Source organism: Poecilia latipinna, unplaced genomic scaffold (genome assembly GCF_001443285.1).
Source record: "Poecilia latipinna isolate Pla-1442-1.1 unplaced genomic scaffold, P_latipinna-1.0 Scaffold780, whole genome shotgun sequence".
NCBI lineage: Eukaryota > Metazoa > Chordata > Actinopteri > Cyprinodontiformes > Poeciliidae > Poecilia > Poecilia latipinna.
The window spans coordinates 62,278-81,843 of NW_015113396.1; the positions used below are offsets into that span (position 1 = coordinate 62,278).

Here is a 19,566-nt window from a genome sequence, read left to right on the forward strand (position 1 = left end):
TAGTTTTAGCTTCACTTGGTTCAAATTCTTGTTCTCCTGTAAGTTTGAATATTATACAAGATACCAAAAAATGATAAAGTTTACTTTGCATTTTAATGTGTCTATTGATTTCTTAAAAGGTTTTATTGAGAGCAAAGTGGAACCAAAGTGAAATTCCTTGCTTGTGTGCATAAAGTTTCCCAATAAAGCTGACCCTCTGCATCTGACTGGCAAAATGTCCGGTTAAACGCAAATATCTAAAGAACGTTTAAAGAAATCTAAATATATAAAAGCATTTTTATGGTTATTGCATGATGTCACCATGCAAAACTCAGACAAGACAACAAATACTAGCCGTACTGTGACTCACCTGAGCTAAGTTACTTTAATAAATTACCTGCCACTGGGATTTATTGGTCCTATTTCTGCATTTATCATAGCTGACTGGTATGAGTAGTTAATAAATCTGTTTAATAACCTCTAATACAAAACAAACCAAAAAAAGTTGCAGGAGTTACATTTTAATATTGTTCAGCTGCTAACTGTATTTCTGCAAATTTCACCTAAATGTTTTCATCCTCAACTTCAAATTCATGAGCTTATATTCCAGTGTTTCCAGGAACAAAGTAGACAATAAGTCCTTAAAAGTTTCCAACCTGCAACTTTTAGATGCATCTGTTCTTCGTGCAGCCACGCATCTACAGTTATCTAAACTCAAGTCAAGTTTAATTGTGTAGCACATTTCAGCAGCAAGGCAGCTCAAAGTGCTTTAGCTCATAAAAGCGTCACACAGTCATGAATTATGAAGCAAGCAGTAAACATTACATTTTGTCATTAAAATCATTGAGCGAATATACATAAAACATATTGATCGATGTTCCACTTACTACTAATCAAAAGCGACTGTAAGCAGGCAGGATTTTGGTCTGGATTTCGTCTGTTTTGTGGTTTAATGGAAGGTTTTTGTAGATCATAGAAGCTGAATGCTGCTTCTCCATGTTTGGTTCTGGTTCTGGGGATGCAGACCAGAACCAGAAGACCTGAGGGGTCTGGAAGGTAGCTATGACAACAGCAGACCTTTAAGCCGCTCAGTGATTTATAAGCTACCAACAGTATTTTATGGTCTGTTCTCTGAGCCACAGGAAACCAAAGGAAGGACTTTAGAACTGGGTGATGTGCTCTAACTTCCTGGTTTTAGTCAGAACGCCAGCAGCAACGTTCTGTCTTCACAGGTCTTCACCGTGACCTGTGAAGACTCTGCTGCAGTAATCAATGCAACTAAAGATTTCTCTGGATCTCGCTGAGACGTTAGACCTTTAATCCTTTAAATGTTCTTCAGGTGATAGAAGGCCGTTACTTGTGACTGTCTTTATGTGTCTCGGAAGGTTCAGGTCAGAGTCCATCACCACACCCACATTTTGGGCCTGGTCGCTGGTTTTTAGCTGTAATAAATGAAGCTGTGTGCTGACTAGCTCGTTCCACTTTAGATGTAGAAGTAATAACTTCAGTTTTGATTCTGTTTAGTGGTTGGACGGTTCTGAGTCACCTGGTAACATCGTAAAGCAGAGCTGTGTATCATCTGTGGTGGCTAATCTTATTTTCTCCTGTTATAATCTGATAGTGAAAACAGATGCTGAATAAGAGGAGTCCTAGGACTGAACCTTGGGGTACACCACATTTATTATCTTTAGACCTAAAGAGAAACGATCAAGAATCAACACACAGCTTCAGTGATTACAGCTGGAAACCGGAGATCTGGGTGTTGTGATGAACTCTGACCTGAACCTTCAGAACCACATAAAGACAGTTACAAAGTCGGCCTTCTATCATCTGAACTGAACAGCTCACCACTACAACGCATTAAAGATCTGCTGTTGTTGTATCTCAGGTCTTCTGGTTCTGGTCTGCATCTCCAGAACCAGAACCAAATGAGGAGAGGCATCATTCAGCTTCTATGCACCACAAATCAAGAAAACTGCAAAACATCTGGAACACTGACTTCCATCAAGGATAAAACCCATCAGTTTAGAACTGCCTTTGATTTGTAACACCTGGAGCATTGATCAACATATTTGATGTTTATTGATGATTTTGACGATGGCATTTGACAAAATGTAACGTTTATTGCTTGTTTCATATTTGGTTTCTGCATAATGTTTTTATGATGTGGTAAAGCACTTTGAACTGCCTTGTTGCTGAAATGTGCTGTACAAATAAACTTGAGTTGACGTAAAAGTTGCAGGATGGCAGCTGCATTAAACTGCTTACAAAAGCCCTTTTTATTTCTGTACAGTAATGATTCACTCAGAGGCTCCATGCCTGCTCCCTGAAGCAAAAGCACAAGAAAACTCAGCTGCAATTTGTTCAGAACTGTATAAATCGACCCAGCAGGTTTTGAGATTCTGCTCTGTGGAGTGAAAAATCAAAACTTGAACTTCTGAGGCACGTTAAGCTGTGGCTCAACATGCCTCAGAAGGCATGTTGAGCCACAGAGCAGAATCTGGAGGAGGAAAAACAAGACATTCACCGCAGTGAGGGATGGCAGCTCCTCAGCGCTCTGGGGCAGCTCGGCTCCCACTGGCACAGAAAACCTGCAGCGAGCGAGACGGATTTGATCGGGAAAGCCTCTGACGAAGCTGTGGACCTTCAAAAAGGGTAATGATTCCAAGCAATTCTCAAAGTCCACCAAGGCGTGGTTCAGAAAAAGTTCAGAAAGATACAAGACCGGCCATTATGGTTATCTAACTTAAAGGCTTGTTGAAAATCTCATGGAAGCACAAAAACCCAATGATATTAGTGAACTACCAGAGGTGGGAAGAGTACCAAACTCAGATCATAGTAGCACTACTTCAACATGATGCCATCAGACAGACAAAAACGTAAAGTTATGTCCAAATTCTGGTATTTTAAGGACTAAGAAAAGCTAATCCAAAGACATAGCATGATTGCAAAATACCAGATTCCGCACTATGAAACGAATTCTTAGAGTCATGAATGCAAACATGCTGCATGTTAGAACAGGGTGAAGTACTTACAGTGCCAAAAAGCCCAGCAGGTCGAAAGTAACATGAGAAAAACAAGAAGTAAGACGAGAAGGCTCTTACTTTCGCTGAAACTGTGGCTATGTGTCTGTATCCCATGCATTTCTTGTTTTTTCTTCATTCAGTAAAGTATTCAGAAAATTAAAGGCTGTTTCGCAGTTTGGAAATATATTTAGGCCTGTTTGTAGCAAATATTTTAGAAAAATTCAGAAATTTTCAGAAGTTTAAATTTTTCAGCCTTCAAAAGTCTGAAATTTTCACGTTTCATTTTTTAATTTCTGAGATTAATCTGAAAAGTTTTTACTAGCATGTTTTCAATTTTTCAAACTTTGAGATTTCAAAGTTCTTTCTAGAAAATTTCTGAATGAATGTCACTTTCTTGTAAACTTTTTAATTTTGAAGCACAGAGATTTCCTTGTTTTTCTAGAAAATTTCTGAGTATTTTGGCTGAAATTCACTTCTCTTTTTTCCTATCTACAATGGCCCTGATACTCCATTGAATTTAAATGTTGTGATTGATTGAAAAAGCAGGTACAGGGGGCCCCTGAATGTTGTCTGCCCAGGGCACCCAACATGCTTGGACCGCCCCTGCTCATAATGAGCTTCAGATGACTCACAAAGGGAATAATTTTGAAATCACAGTCAAAGCTGTATTTTGCAATTGATTTGGAAAACCACTGGAATACATTGAGAAATTTAAATTGTTCTTTGCTTGTTTTATTGCAAACAGCTGGAATAGTTTGCATGTTTTTCAGTATCTAAAGCATTTTCTCTTGCAACACGTTCATCAGCAGAACGGAGAACTGAACGCCATAAATGATGTTGGCGGAGAATAATAACTGAGCCACGGTATTTGGTGAAGCACATGATTTCTCATTCCAGTGATCACAATAGTGAGGGATTAGGCTCCACAATGAGGACGAAGCTGGCGGGAGAGGATAACAGACAGCGAATCATGTGGGTGTCCGGGAGGAGGATGAGTGAGGTCAGGCCTCTCTGTCTGGGTTCAGCGGGGAAACTTTCCTCTTCGGCTTTATAATCCAAACCAGCAGCACTTAACTTCCCACTGCCTCTGCTCCTTAACGCCCTCACAGTCTGCCGACTCAAATCTTTGTTTTCGTCTGACGTCCTCTTCGGGATTTAACAGCTCTCTGAGGACACGCCGTGGTGGAAGTCGGTACTGCGTCGTGTTTTCAGACCACATAGAATCATTTTATAACAGAGCTGGGAAATAATTACTTTTACTTGAGTACATTTTAAAAGCAGTACTTTCAGGAGTATTTTACTATGCTGTACTTTTTACTTTTGCTTAAGTAATTTTATTATTTACTATCACTATCCTTATTTGAGTAAATTTTTCTGGATTTTCTAACCTCAAAATAAAAAAACAAACATGTTTTAACTAAAAATTTACCAAATAAAGACACCTGCAATTTTAAAGTTTCATAAATGTTATATTGAAAGAAACTGTTTTAGGAAAAGAAAAATGTCTGATTTTGTTATTTTATGCTACTTATATGATTTATTGTCATTTTGATTTTTAAAATGTCAAAATTTCCACATATTGTTATATTTTGGTCTGTTGACATCATTTTTAAATATTAAATGATACTTGAGTACTCGGTACGTTTTACTTTTACTCGAGTAAACATATTTTAAGTAATGCTACTTTTAAGTAACAACTACATCTGTAATCAAGTTAACTACTTTACCTCCAGTTTTAAAAATGTTGGATAAATTAAATATATATATATTTGGCACTTAACAAAATGACCAACATAATAAATTTTAAAGACAAAAAGCAATATCTGTCACTGGTTTTCACAATATATGTTTATATTTTTATTTTTATGATGTAAAGCTCTTTGAACTGGCTTGTTGCTGAAATGTTCCTCACAAATAAACTTGAGTAAAATATGTCTTAAAAGAAATGTGACTTTGTAATTTAACATTTTGAAATTTGACCTCTGTCTCTTTAAGAAACTCCCGTTCTTTCTAAAACAGGAAGTCATCACAGCATGGCTCCTCTGTTAACCCTTTTGCAAAAAGTAGCACATATAATGAGCTCAGCAGGTGTGTGCTAATTGCTGCTGGCTAGTCTGAAGGAGCTGAGTGGGGGATTCACGGTCCCACCAAACAGCTGAATGGTTGCCATGGAGACTAAAGGATTTCCCTCACATGCATGAATGAAGAAAAGCAACACTCCAGGTATATTTTTGATCAAGAAACATTGTGTGATTAAAAGCTAAAAAAAGTTGACTTTATGCGATACAGATCCTTTAAAATTGTATTTAAATAATAAAAACATGAGGTTTAAGGTTTTATTACTCGTCTGTACAACACCGTACATTACAGACAAAATAAAAAACATGAACAAGGAAGAAAGCGAAGGGCACAGTCTGCCTGTAAGAGCTTTTATATCATCTTCATCTGAAGTTTTATTCGTCTCACTACAGCAGTAAGTGACTGATGGTAAATCGTTATTGTGACTCCTCAAATATCTATACAATCTCCAAGACTGTTTTGCTGTAGTGCGTCACTAAAACTGTAAAAACCTCGATTTCTACAATTCATTCTGAAAATAAATCACCTTAAAAAAAAAAAAAAAAAAAAAAAGTGAACTATTTTAATTTTCCAAATTATAGCACTGAGTGACGTTTCAAATGTTAAACTGCAAATTAAACACCTGAACTGGACCCGACACACACACCATATGTACAACAGAGGCAACAAAGAAAACATCTTTTTTTTCCTTTAAACTTCCAGCAACAAACTTCAAATTCACCAAAAGGCAGTTTCCCATACATTAAATGGTAGCGTCTTCAATCATGTTTGCAAAGGAACAAACAAATAAAAAAAAGGCAACAATAAATAAAACAAATGGCACAGAAGGTCTGAACAATCTAAAGCGGAAAGCACGACGTTTTGTGAAATATTCACAGGAAACTGAATGAAGCAAAATCACAACCTAATTACAGTGGTGAGTATTACAGTTAGAATTCAATATAGTATTTGTATTTACAAGCATTTGTACAAGCGAGGACATTAAATGGGGGTTTAAGCTCATTACTATATTAGTAGCAGAACAATCAGATCATATAATGCACTAGATATAAACCTTGTAAACATCACCTTTCATCTTAGACATCAGATTATGCTTATATTTGCCAGGTTTATAAAGTATTTGTCCTTACTTTAAGGCATAAGTATCAAGCTTAGGAGTGAGCCTAAGATTTTGTTTTAAATAAGCCAGATTTTCTTTTGTAGGTTTCACTTTAAAGAGGATTTAAAAAAACAAAAACGAACCTCTCTACCACTCTGGCGAGTGAAAGCAAAACTTCCCCGTGTCTCTGGGTGGGTTATAAGATCTCCTCCACTCCGTGCGCAAAGATCATGACCAGGCCGGGCTCCAGGATCATGTCCTCGCCCATGTGCTGGTTCTCGCAGGCCATCACCACCACCGCCTGCTTGCCGGGAATGCGCTTGGCCACGTAGTTCTCGTAGTAGCGCCTGTTCATCTGCCGCGTCTCCAGCGTGGCCAGTCCCTGAGGCCAGTTCCGCTCGTGGGCGTTCTCGATCAGGTCGTTGACGATGGACAGCGGGCAGCCGCTGTCGATGAGCGAGCGCTTGATGACGGCCTGGAGGACGGCGTCCGGCGTGGAGATCATGCCGCCCCAGCGGGTGACTCTGGCTGGCTGCATGGAGTTCACCCACCTGGAAACGAGACGGAGTCGAGCTCAGGAACGGACCAAAGGTCATGGACAGGAAGGAAAAACGGGAGTTTTACTCACTCCAGGATCTCGTTGTACTCTATGCTCTCTTCGAGGTTTTGGAGGTTCGGGTTTGCGCTGCGGATCGCTCTCATGTACGCTTTTAGCAGCTGAATGTCTCGTTTCTGGACCGGGGATAAAAAAGGAAAAACCGCAACTCAATTACAGACTGAAAAATCTAAACAGACTGACTAAAAAAAAGAAAAATCACGAGATTTAATTTATAACATGTTTTCTTTCTACCACATTTTGTTCCAATCAAATCCACTTAAAAGACATGATTAAGGTTTAACCCAACAAAAATCTGGAAATTTTCACAATCTGAGTGAAGGAAAAGATATTTTACAAAAACCTAAATTTCACAGAGCACATCTGCACTCAGAGTATTAGAGTCAGGCTAAGAACCAAAATGATATTACAGGAATAACGTCTTAACAATGGGAGAAAAAAGGCGCAATAATGAGGGACAAAGACTCAACAAAAGAGTAAAGTTGGAACATGAGGAAAAAACACAACGATATAATAAAGTCATAATAATACAAGCGAAAAAGTCATAAAACTTCAAGAAAAAAGATGCAATAATACGAGAATAAAGTAAACGAGAGAAAAATTACAATGATACAGGAACAAAGTTAAGTCAAAATATGAGATTAAAGTCGCAATAAAAGAAAGGGAAAAAAAATACAAGTCATGACACGAGAATAAAGTCACAACGATAAACAAAAAGTTGTAATAAACAAGAATAAAGTAGTAATTTTATAAGCACTCCAACTTAAAAAATTAACCGAGGAATGTTGAGCATCTTGTAAAGTTTTACAAACAGAAACTTAATCTTTAAAGGCATCAGAATCAAATTATTATCAGCTGCAGGACTTTGAAATAATTACTGTGCATATTTCAAATAAAGAATCGCAGACAAGACGAGTCGGTCACATCAGATCCTGATAAATATCGAAGCTTTGCTCTTTTTGTTTTCTAGTGCTGGTAATAATATGACTTTATCCTCGTATTTTCTGTCTTTTAGTCTTTTCCAAACCTCTCAGTCAGATAAATGTACTCAGATGCCTTTAGATCAGACTCTGTGTGTAAAAGTTTTCTAAAATGTCAGTAAAAGTCTCTCACTTGTTCCCCCAGCTGGTGTTTATGCTCAGCCACGGTTTTCTCCAGCTCTGAGATCTTGGTCTGCTGCTGCTGCACGACGCTCCGTAAATGTTTGATGCAGTTGTGGTTGGGCAGCTCGTCCTTCGGCATTTCAAGCCTTCAACAACAGCAGATTAGTCACAAACTAACAGCAGAACATCCTTATTTATTTATTTAAACTAGCTGAAGCCACCTACCCACAGCCCTCCTCGCAGTTGACCGGCCTTTTCGGGTTGTGCTCACAGTCCTTGAGGTGCGACTGCAGCTGGTCCAGCCGCAGCGTCGCCGTGCAGCCGAAGCTGGCGTTGTCACAGTTGATCTGGAGTTTGGACAGCATGTTGCGCATGATGCGGGGCACGGGCCGCAGGTGGGCGAGCGTCACTACTGTGCGGTCCACGGGACAAATCTGTTGCTGGGCAAACCACTGGGTTATGCAGGCGTTGCAGAAGGCATGTTCACAGTGTGGAGCCTGGGCGGAAAAATTGATTAAGAAATACAGCTGAAATGAAATATATTTATTTTTTATGCTTAGTTAGGATTACCAACATTTTCTGCATTTGCGAAATACTTGAATAATTAATTTTTTTTAGATGATTTCTTCCTGTTCTTTAGTATTTTTGTTTTCAGTCAAATGTCTTCAGCCTGAAATTCACTGTCAGAGATGGTAAAGTATGCAAAAATTATCCTCAAGTAAGAATAAACTACTTCAATGTAGTTTTACTTAAAAGTAAAAAGAATGATTTATTAAAATCAAGTACTGAGTAATCAAAACATCGGTTATTTATTATTTAAAAATCCTCAGGTAAACCAAAATAAAACGTTTTTTGGTATTTTAAAGGCCAAAATGGAAATAATTCAGATAATGACCTAATTACAAACACAAAATCAAGCAAAAAGAAAAAACATCAATTTCCAAAACTTAAGAAACTTTAAGAAAACCTGCAGGTTTGTGTGAATTTCTGGGTTTGTTTTCCGTTCAGTGAAGTCACTCAGCGGGTCGAGTATTCAGAAATTTTACTCAAGCAGTGATACAATTACTCGAGTAAAAATAAGAAATGCGAAAGTGAAAGTTCGTTTTTTCTTCAAAAGGTTACATAAGAATAAGCAGTTACTGCCCACCAACTCTGGTGATTGGGCCTCATATAATCAATTCCTGTTAAATTAACATCCATCTGTGAAAATAATGGCTGGTTTCTTCTCTGTGAGAAATATCTCTACGTAGCAAAACATAAATTTAACCATCTTTACAGTTTATTTCTATGTTTATTATTGTTATTTTTATTGTAATCATTGTGGATATATTTGCTTATTGATTAAGATACTTAATTTTAGTTTTTCTTCATGGTATAAAGGTTTATTTGAGGGAAATGTGTTTTTTTTTTTTTCAGATTTCCCAGAAGCTTCCAGCTTCAGAAATAAACGATGTACAGCTGTGTTAAAAAATTAAGAGACAACTTAAAATGATCAGTTTCTCTGATTTTACTCTATATCGGTTTATGTTTGAGTAAAGTGAACATTGTTCTTTTATTCTATGAACTCAACCCAAGCAAAGATGTAGTATTTATTAGCAGAAAATGAGAAATGGTCAAAATAACGAACAAGATGCAGAGCTTCCACACCTCAAATAATGCAAAGAAAGCAAGTTAATATTAATTTAGAAACAACAAAAGTAATGTTTTAGCTCAGGAAGAGTTAAGGATTCAATATTTGGTGTGAAAACCAGGAGGTTTTCAGTCGGTTCATTGCTCTTCATTTTTCCAGAGCTGTATTATTGTGAGTCTAATGTCTAAAATGAATTTACTTCTCAGACAAGGAAGTAAATGTTTGTATTTTCCTGGAAAATAAAGAAAAAGTTACAAGAAAGCGCACATTTAACTTTATATCATCTGCCTGCTTTTGAAAGAAGCAGCAGCACAAAGACAGGTTTCCATTGCTTAAAGGAGCTGCTCTAGTTATAACATTTCTACTGGTTGATGTTACAAAATATCATCTTTGTGCTGCAGCTCAGCTGATATTTCTCTTTCTGCAGCAGTAAAGAAAAAAAACATGAAACCGAGTCAGCAAAAAACGTGCAACTGAAAACGTTCAGATGCAACAAAAACAAAAAGCTTCTAATAACTGGTTCATTTATTACAAAACCAGCTATTCTGGAAAAAATGTAGCAGCTGCACATTGAAGTGGATTTTATATTTCTGTATAATTGTTTGAGCAGATTTAAGCACCTTGAAGCCAAGGATCAACCTTACAAATCTTTTTTTTTTTTTTTTTCAGATATTTTGCCTGAAATCTTTTGATTTTCCCAGGATGTCACAGAAAAGTTTAGGTCAACAAGCGTCTCTATTTACCTCAAATATTGTAAATTAACAGAAGATGAAAGCAATGACATCATCATCTGTTACATTAATCTCAATATGGATAAAAACCTGATTGTGAAGCAGTTTAACAGCAAAAAGAAATAATTCTTGTTCTCGTAACTCACCTAAAACAAAAAGGATTTATCTTATACGGTGCATGAATCTTTTGAAATGGTTAAACAACGACGTACCTGCACTGGTTCCTCTAGTACTCCACTGCATATGGGACACAGGAGGTCTTCATCCACCTCACCCTGGAACCTCGTAACATCGTACCCCATGGTACACAACCCACAACCTCCTGAAAAACAGCAACAAACAGGGAAAATGGGCAAAAAGAAAACAGGGTTTGCATAACATCATTCATCTCTATTCAGTCTGTAGAATCACGCTGCAAATCCCTGATTTCTTTAACATGCCCCGTTTATGAGCATGAAATGTTGTGATGTCAAATGAAACAACAAATTACCAAACCTTAAAATTAATCTTGTTTGATTCAACAGCAGATTTTAGACTTCATCTCATTTCCAGTGTTTTTTTTTTACCCTCACTTGTGCCAAATAACATTCAGGTGATTAAACCTCCAAGTCATGATAATCAATGAGCAAAGATGCAAATTAGGGCTAAAATGATTAATCAAATTAATCACAATTAACTACATTGTTATTAATCGATTATTGAAATAATCGTCAACTAATTTAGCAACTGATTAACCATTAACTGGAGTATATAAACTCAAAAAAGGATGTTTGATGAAAGACAGAGTCTTAAATAAGTCAAACTGCGCAAAGAATATTTATATTTTGCATTTAAGTTGAAAGCTTTCGTCTTTAAAAGTGGAATTTTTCACCTAGTTCAAATTCTGTAAAAAAAAAAAAAAGTCTTATTAAGCACCTTTTGTTGTCTATTAATCCAAAAATAAAAAAATCATGAACAGATTAACAGACAGTATTTTTTTAGCTGGAGTTGAAACCTTTTCTACAAATGATCAAAGGTTCATTAAAGGAATGTTATTGTATTTTAGACAATAAAAGTTTTCTTACTCAAAAAAAGTAACTGAATTATTTACATATTTTAATGTTTTCCAAATATTATGAGAAAAGATTCAAGTGGATAAATTAAAAGTATGCAAAATATGTCATTTCTTTTAATCCGATTAATCGTCAAAATAATCTTTACATTCAATATTTTTCAGCTTTTAAGTTACCAACTATATACTGTCTAGTAGCCAATAATACATTTGTTATTGGCTTTTATTTAGGATCAATAAAAAAGACTAAAATAAATAATGCATTTTATTGGAACCGATATTATCCAAAAATGTTTAGGTGGTTACCCATTTATTTATCAATATTTATGAACATGAATTGATTCATTTTCACCGGGCTGAACTGAATTTGGAACTAGTTCTATTTAAGGATGAACTGGTACCAACCTCACACACAAAAGGCCTCAAATGTTTCCATTCAGCTCTTGATCTTTTGCCGATGTCTCACATCTGGCAAAAGCGATTTATCTTCTGAAAATGACACATACGGTGCCTAAAAATACAAAAGAGTTTCATTTATTTAGTTTTTGTGTCAAATGTTTCTAATTTCTAGCATCAGACAAAGATAACCTGAGTAAAAAAAATAATAATAATAATACTGTGACCTGTAGACATATTTTGGACGCATACATTTTAGAAGAATATCTGACAGTGGTCATGATATTGACACGATTTACTGCATTGGTTGTAGGCCTGCCACAATACCAAATTTTTCTGGACATATTGTCCCAGAAATTATTGTGATAAACAATAATATTGTTGTTTTGAGACTATTTTCAAGTAATATAAAAGGTAATGGCATAATAATGCAAGAACACATTCTCAAAGACCAATAAACGTCAGATTCTAATGAGCACGTAACACTGGTAGACATTTCTAATATTCAAAATAAATAAGCAAAACAAACTATGAAGCCTCTATAAACAAAATTATACTTAAAAAAAAAGGCTAGTTGAGACCAAAGTACCAGACTGAAAACTTCTGTCATCCAGTTTTTCGTAGAAAAAGAGGAAAAACAAAAAACAATGAATCATGCAAATGGAAATTTAATAATTAATTTATCATGCAATTAATTGATTTACTGATTATTCCGACAGGCTTGGTCGTTTGCCAAATACAATATTATTTGTCAGACGATGGACAGACGTTTATCTATGCTGCTGTTTTTGCATTAAGTCTCCATCTTTTCCCAGCTTCTTGTTCAGCGTTGAATAATGAAACTCAACTGTGAGCTGTAGAGCTCTGGATGTCATTTTGGGTTCTTCCTTAATTCCCTCCTTGGTGTAATTTTGGTATGCCAGACACTTCTGGAAAAAGTGATAACCGTTTTCTCCATTTGGCAGAGGTTTTCGCTGAAGAGCAAACCGGTTTGTAACAGCTTAAAATAACTTTGTTGGTTGTCCAGATGATTTGTTGCTCCTTGAGAGCTTTCGTCTGTTTCATGTTGTCAAACTGGCTCTATTTAAGATTTTTTCCTTAATGCAAAGATCATGCCGGGGTGTGGCTTATGAAAATGTATTTATCACAAATAATCATGATTAACTAAATAATTGGTCAAATCGTTCTGGATAGTTTTTTTCACTCAAATAAATAAACCTTTTGTTTTAAAATATACTCTTCTTGTCTTTGTCTAAAATTTACCAGAAAGGAAAGAGAGAAAAATAAATTATGTATTTTTGCAAAACAATGTGTATGTTCCCTTTTAAACTGTTTAAGCATTTTTACCTGTAACACACAATAAAGCTACTTTTAAAGGTAAACTATTGAACAGCGTAAGTCAGAACTTTGCACAGTAAAAAAAAAAGAAACCCCGTGCAATGGAAACGTTGTCATTTTCACACAACACCCTTGAATCAGCGGTAAATTATCCGCCATATGTGCATCTCCTCAGGGACACACATCCCCAACATCTCTGTCGGTGTTGTCCCAGTTTGCTGCGGACTGACCCAGTTTAAAAAGAAGCCATTTAAAGATATTTTCCCACCTTCTTCCTCAGCATGCCTTGCACAAGTTCAGCTAAGCGCCGAGGCTCGTGTTAACTACGTGGCTGGTTATTTGCTTTTAACACTAAATCCAACATAACGGAGGGTTATAATACCTTAAACTGGCGGCTGGTTGGGAAAAAAACGTTAAAAACGCTTGAGGTGAGACACCAGCAGAGCTTGGTTGTCACGGTGTGAATTTAAACATCTGCTAACTAGCTAGCCTTATTAGCAGATATGATATTAGCTTTAGATCTAAGCAACCTGAGCTCAGTTTGGGAAAAATAGACAGAAAAACAGTCGTTTACAGTCAATGATGATAAAGGTAATCTTTAAAACGATCGATATACTCACTCCGACATGAAGTAAATTTAATTATTATCAGGATATTTGAGTATTTCGGACGTCGTGCCGCCACTAGCTCCTTGCTAGCCACGTCCTGCTACATCATACACTTTAGAGTTCACGCAGACAGACGGAAACGTGATGACGTAGATTAGGTACCTCGTTTCTGTTAAAATTCTGAATATATCCGTGTACAGACCTATATTGTTGAAATATTATGGTGTGCATGTAAGTTATATTATAAAATCTATTGTACAAAAAAATAATTAAATATATATTTTAAAAATACCATACTGATCAAAATATTTCATTGACCAGAAGAAATATTTATGTTATTCTTGATGTTTTAGTTCAATACGCAAAGCAACATAACATCATTTCTATTCAGTTAAATTTATTTTTGATTCATCACTGAGGAAAAGTCTCAAAAGTCCAACAGATCTTAAATTTAATTGATTTTTGTTGCTAATCAGTAAAGATGAGTTATATTAAATTAATAAATATATATAAAAAAAATAAACCCATTTCTGTGTCTCTGGTAGAAATAACGTTGATCTAATGAAATAGATTAACTCCTGAATGTATAAGTGACAGTTTAATAGGAAAGAAAAAAATAATTTAAGTCAGATTTATAATTAAAACTGTTTAAATAATGGGGAACTATGCAATTACCATGAAATAGATGTAATTTACAGTGTACTACAACAAATAAATCATTTAAGTTTTATAATATTGGCATTTTTGGAGATGTGGAAATCGCTCTTTGAGAAAGGATGCTATCATGATACATTTTAAATTTCAAAGGATATATTTGTTGCGCTGTCATCTAAAGGTTATGGTTATTATAGTTTAATAATTTTCATATTATAGAAAAAGACTTCAACTGGAGAAATATCACTCAAAACAATATTAAAAAATTACATCTGACTCTGAAATCCATTGAGACAAATTGAACAACAGAAGGCGCAGCATCTTCAACAAGCGGCACAAATTTTCTCGCACTATTGCGAGACAGAAGGCAAACAGGAAGGAGAGGATCTGCAGCGAAGATGTAGAGAAAAAGAAAATACTCCATGTGGAGAATGAGGGAACAGGAGGAACACTGAAAACAATAATAAAGTGAATTTACTCATTCTTGTTTTTTCTGTTCAGTTTATTTCAGTCATCTCTTCTGTAAGAATTTGTATTTCATTACAAGAATATTACCATAATATTAGCACAAAACAGATGCAATTTTTACCAGAACATCTTAAAATAATGAGGAAAAAGCTTCTGATGTGACCAGATCAATTTGTTTGAAAATACACTCTACTGATAAGTGTGTTAATTTGACACTAATGTGTTAAAAGATTAAGTATTTCCTTATTTATAAAACTTCACAAGATGCTCAACATTCCCCATCTTAAGTTTGAGTTGTTTTTCATAAATTACAAAGTTGCAAATATTTCTAAATCAACACCATAAAATCTGTAATTTTAAATGCAAAAATTACAAAAAAAAACAAAATCCTGGAGCGACTGATCAGCGTGAAAAGATGTTCAATATTATTTAATTTTAAGAAACACATATTGAATGCAGAAACAAACAGCTGTTTATTAATATTTTAAGAGTTCAGTGGGTTTTATTCTGGTGTTGCTGGCCCTTTAAGAGCATTCAGATTTTTGATGTGGCAAAAAATGAAAGAGTTTGACACTCATGCTGTAAAATATGTTAAATCGCCCAGTTCTAGTTTAATGAGCTGAAAGATTTTTGACAAAAAAGCAAAAAAAAAAAAATTGTTTACAACATTGAACCTTAAAGAATAAGAAAAAAACATGAGACAGGAAATATTTAGCAATAGCACTTTATTGAACACAAACAACCCTAAGCCACAATACTGAATGACAAGACCAATTGGCTGCAGCAAACATTTTATAAAATAGATTCAGGTTTAATGTCACTAAACTGTTTTTTTTTCTTTTAACGTCAGAAAGACAGATGCAGGTTTTTCCAAAACAGTGAATGATCTTTTACATATTTAACATTTCTGTAACAAATTATCATTCACATGTTCACACAAAGGAATAACAAGGCAAAGTGCTTTCAGGATTGCATTGTTGAAGAAACAAAAACAGAAACATGAATGGCTTGAGGTTTCAGGTGAGACGGCGGGTTTGTGGAGTGGGGCTGGTCCTGTTTTCGTGTTGGCGTGTGAAGGTGGCAGCGGTAGGGAGAGGGGAGGGCCGTAACATTTGGTGGGGAGAAAACCTCAAACCTTTCACCTTGTCCTGTACCCCTTGTAAGTCAAACCCGGTGTAAAAAGTGAGGGCAGTGTGGAGAAACGGACGCCTACGCAGCCAGAATCTGGACAGATGGATTCAAAGGCAAACAGCTTGAGGGACGCAGACCGACTTTCCTCCCCTCCAACCCTCAGAAACAGAATCCATCTACCCATCTTCATCGTGACAACCTGTGATATCAGTACAGCTGCATGAGCCTAAACGAAGCTGTAATCGTTGAATTATCTCATATTATAGGGCTGGACAGAAAAGCATACACAGAAAAATGAAATAACTAAAAGGAAAAGGTAATTATTTACTTTATTAAAGATGGTTCCTCTGACCATTCACCACTGAATGTTAAAGGGGAGAGACTATCATAATCTGCATCACAACTTTGTCTGGCTTCACATTCCAGTGGTATTTTGTCGTATAAATGCTTCTCATAAATATTTTTTTTTAAACGTCAAGTAGACATGTACAGCACATCCAAGCACACTTTATGTATAAGTATACAATTGCTCATGATAAATCTGTATTCCCGTACAGTGGACTGACCCATTAAAAGCCAGAACAGGTGGAGAGACAAACAATACTCAATGCTGCAAAACAAGGAGGTAGGAGTAATGCTACGAAGAAACAAAAACAAAACAGCGAGCAATGCTAGAATGTCGAAATATCTGTGATACGCCAGGATTACTGAACCATGATAGTTAGCGCCAGCAGCTGCCACCCCAGTCAATGTTTGAGCTGGTAGATTTTTAATTTGATTTTCTAAGTTTAATTTTTAATCTGACGACACAGGTGCATCTCAATTTAAAAAGAGAAACTCACTCTGAAATCAGATAGGCTAAACAGAGACAAAACTTCAAGAATCTATTCTGTTATTTTTGACGAGGATGGCTAATGGAAAGTTGAGTGGAAGCAAAAAAAGTCAAGTCAGCTAGTAAAGATTAAGTTAAGAGCCATAAAACATCATTACTAACCAACATGACTGCTTGTATTGCACAAAATCAGATTCATAGAAAGGTGAGTGGAAGGAAAAAAGTCCAGGAGGGATTGTGGCTTACAGCTAATGAAGATTCAGTTAATTTGGAAACATCCATAAAACATCACTTCTAACAAAGATACATATTTGTACTGTATGCAAGCCAATTCATGAAAAGTTGAATGGAAGGAAAAAAGTGCAGCCACACTGAATATGGCCGTTTCCAAATTCAGTTAATTTGGAAACATCCATAAAACATCATTACTAACAAAGATGGCCGTTTGTACTGTATAAAATCAGATTCATGGAAAGGTGAGTGGAAGGAAAAACGTCCAGGAGGGTTTGTGGCTTACAGCTAATGAAGATTCAGTTAATCAGGAAACATCTACAAACCGTCATGAGCGAAGATAAATGTTTGTACTGTTTACAAGCCCATTCCTGGAAAGTTGAGTGGAAGAAAAACCGTTTGGAAAAGAATAGTAAAGCAAAGTCAGTTTAAATGTTTGAGTAGATTCTTTAATTGTGGACAGACCATGTCAAAGGAGCTCCGATCATATCGCTTCTGAAAAAAGACTTTTGGGATTTTCAGTAGCAGTGAGTGACAATCCCCAAAAAGGAATTAAAGCCTTAAATAAACAGAAATAATTTAACTTTGTGTCGGTTTTCTGGTGAATCGAGATGCATCTGTTCGTGTTGACTGGACTAGCAGCTGCTGTGGCTCTTAACTGAAGTAAATCGTCGACGGATGTTTTTTTTGGCCCGCCAAAATAAAAGTTCAATCATGTTTCCAACCGCTTGTTTCTATTCCGGTTGTTGATCTGAAAGTGGCTGATGTGAGCAGAGTAAATTCATTGGTCCTGTTGTCATCACAGGTCTGGAGACCGCGCTGCTGGTGATGGCATCAACTCCTTCACACACAGTAGAATAGTATATTTGCAGACTTGTAAATGAGGTAATCAGCGTTATGCTAAATAGGGAACCCTGTCATTGACACACTTTATCCACCAGCAAAGCAAAATGACAAAAAAAAAAAAAAAAGACAGGACCATGGAAGAAAAAAAAATCAAATTTGGAATGTCAGGTGGACAAGCCAACTTTTTTCCTCCTCCTATGCTTGTGAAGGTGCATCGTGGTAATAATTTGATTGTAATTCATCACATGCCCTGATTCAGAGTCCTTCCACGTACAAGGGCTCCGTTTTTATTTCCCAGATAAGCCACTCGCATTAAAACAAGGCGGCTTACTTTTCAATTGTTATTATTTTTCTTTAAATCTGTAATAAATTAAGGCTGCCTCAGCAGCAGATCAACACCTGCCTAAAGTCCAGTTGATGGAGTATTGTTAAAAGCTCATGAGTTGCAGTAAGGTGGTAAAATCTTCAGTGAAGCAGACTAAACCAAAGAGAAAAAAAAAAACATGAAAGGGACTACAAATACAACTAAAGTATCACAAAACATGCAATATACATCCTACAGCTAAAAGCACATTCATGGGGCTCCTAATGGGCAAATTCTCTGATATGGCTCTGCTTTAGAGTAATCAAGATCAATAGGAGACTCACAGAAGGAGCAAGTCAATAAGGTGCTCCGTCAGAATATCACCGTCTTATTTCACCTGCGCACAAATACTTGGTTTCATTCATTTCAACGGTAAACACCGCAAAGTGTTTCCAAAATCCACCCTCCACCTTTTTTGTGTAAACGCGATCTCTCCTCTCTCCCCCGGTTTCGCATCTTCTGCTGGTGAAAACAAACGGCACTTTCGGGGGGGGGGGGAATGTTTCTCTAAAAACCTCCGAGTTACAAACGCACGGGTGGAAATCTCCTGTGGGTTCGACTGTACAAGCTTTCGGCTACACGCTGAAAAGGGAGGGGCGTGGAAAAAAAAAAAACCCTTAATGCTCAACATTGAGAACAACATAAGGCATTTCAGATTTCCTTTTAGTTTTTTTTCCCCCCTCATATCACCGATTAAAAAGGAGGAATCGAGGATGCATATAAACACACGAACACATGCAAAGGAACGCGTCTAGTCCAAATTACAATACCATCAAAGTCCATCCATTAAAACAAAACAAAAAAAAAAAGCTATTCCAACTTTTTCAACTTGTGCACGGTCCTGTGTTTGAGCAGGCAGCTTTTAAACTTTCATTTTAAATCACAGTTTTAAGAACAGAATCTCACATCTCACGTTTAAATGCCACCTCCGAGTACAAACAAGAGGACTGCTGAAATCCTTCATTTGCTACAGATCAGTGACTTTTGGTGTTTTTTTGTTTTGTTGTTTTTTTTATCAAAAGAAAGAAGAAGGGATCATAATTTTTTTTTCTTACTCAACCGAGGAAGCGATGATAAACAAAAGGTTATTGCACTTATATCTATTTCAAACGAGGTCAGCTTGACAGAAGATTTTCATGCCTTAATGTCGTAGTAAGACAACAAATGTTACGTCACTTCTAGAATATGATCACACCGTTAACACTGCACACAGCTACAAACTGCAATCCTATTTCTAGTTCAGTCTACCCTAAAATAACACAATACTATCTCCACAATCAATTTGCAACACAGTCACAACAAACAGTTCACCCTAAAGTTCGATGACGACTTGGTTTGCACTGTGAAGAAGTTACTAATCATAGATGAAAAACCCAGAAGGCTG

General features: G+C 36.3%; 1 protein-coding gene and 1 long non-coding RNA gene across 3 annotated transcripts; one reads left to right on the forward strand and one right to left on the reverse strand.

Annotated features, from left to right (window-relative positions):
* Positions 1–5,740: 5,740 nt before the first annotated feature.
* On the reverse strand, positions 5,741–13,797 carry rnf41 (ring finger protein 41). Of its 2 annotated transcripts, XM_015046477.1 has the most exons (7): positions 13,669–13,796; positions 11,720–11,825; positions 10,476–10,585; positions 8,128–8,399; positions 7,913–8,048; positions 6,812–6,915; positions 5,741–6,734 (listed from the first exon to the last, which is right to left on the reverse strand). In XM_015046477.1, exons 3-7 carry the CDS (start codon positions 10,563–10,565, stop codon positions 6,380–6,382), a joined length of 957 nt encoding a protein of 318 aa, XP_014901963.1. In that variant the 5' UTR covers positions 10,566–10,585; positions 11,720–11,825; positions 13,669–13,796; the 3' UTR covers positions 5,741–6,379. The 2 variants fall into 2 exon arrangements, with proteins under 2 accessions (XP_014901963.1, XP_014901964.1); XM_015046478.1 differs by lacking the exon at positions 11,720–11,825 and having other exon boundaries at positions 13,669–13,797.
* Positions 13,798–15,470: 1,673 nt separating this feature from the next.
* Positions 15,471–18,320, forward strand: LOC106955975 (uncharacterized). The gene is made up of 2 exons (XR_001426689.1): positions 15,471–16,946; positions 17,352–18,320. It is a non-coding gene; the product is annotated as an uncharacterized LOC106955975 (long non-coding RNA).
* Positions 18,321–19,566: the final 1,246 nt, after the last annotated feature.

Coding starts and splice junctions, on each gene's coding strand:
- rnf41 (XM_015046478.1), bottom strand. CDS start 10,565: ATGGGGTACGATGTTACGAGGTTCCAGGGTGAGGTGGATGAAGACCTC. Junction 8,049..8,127: donor AACTGCGAGGAGGGCTGTGG/GTAGGTGGCTTC, acceptor CTGTTGTTGAAG/GCTTGAAATGCCGAAGGACG. Junction 6,735..6,811: donor GAGTACAACGAGATCCTGGA/GTGAGTAAAACT, acceptor TCTCGTTTCCAG/GTGGGTGAACTCCATGCAGC.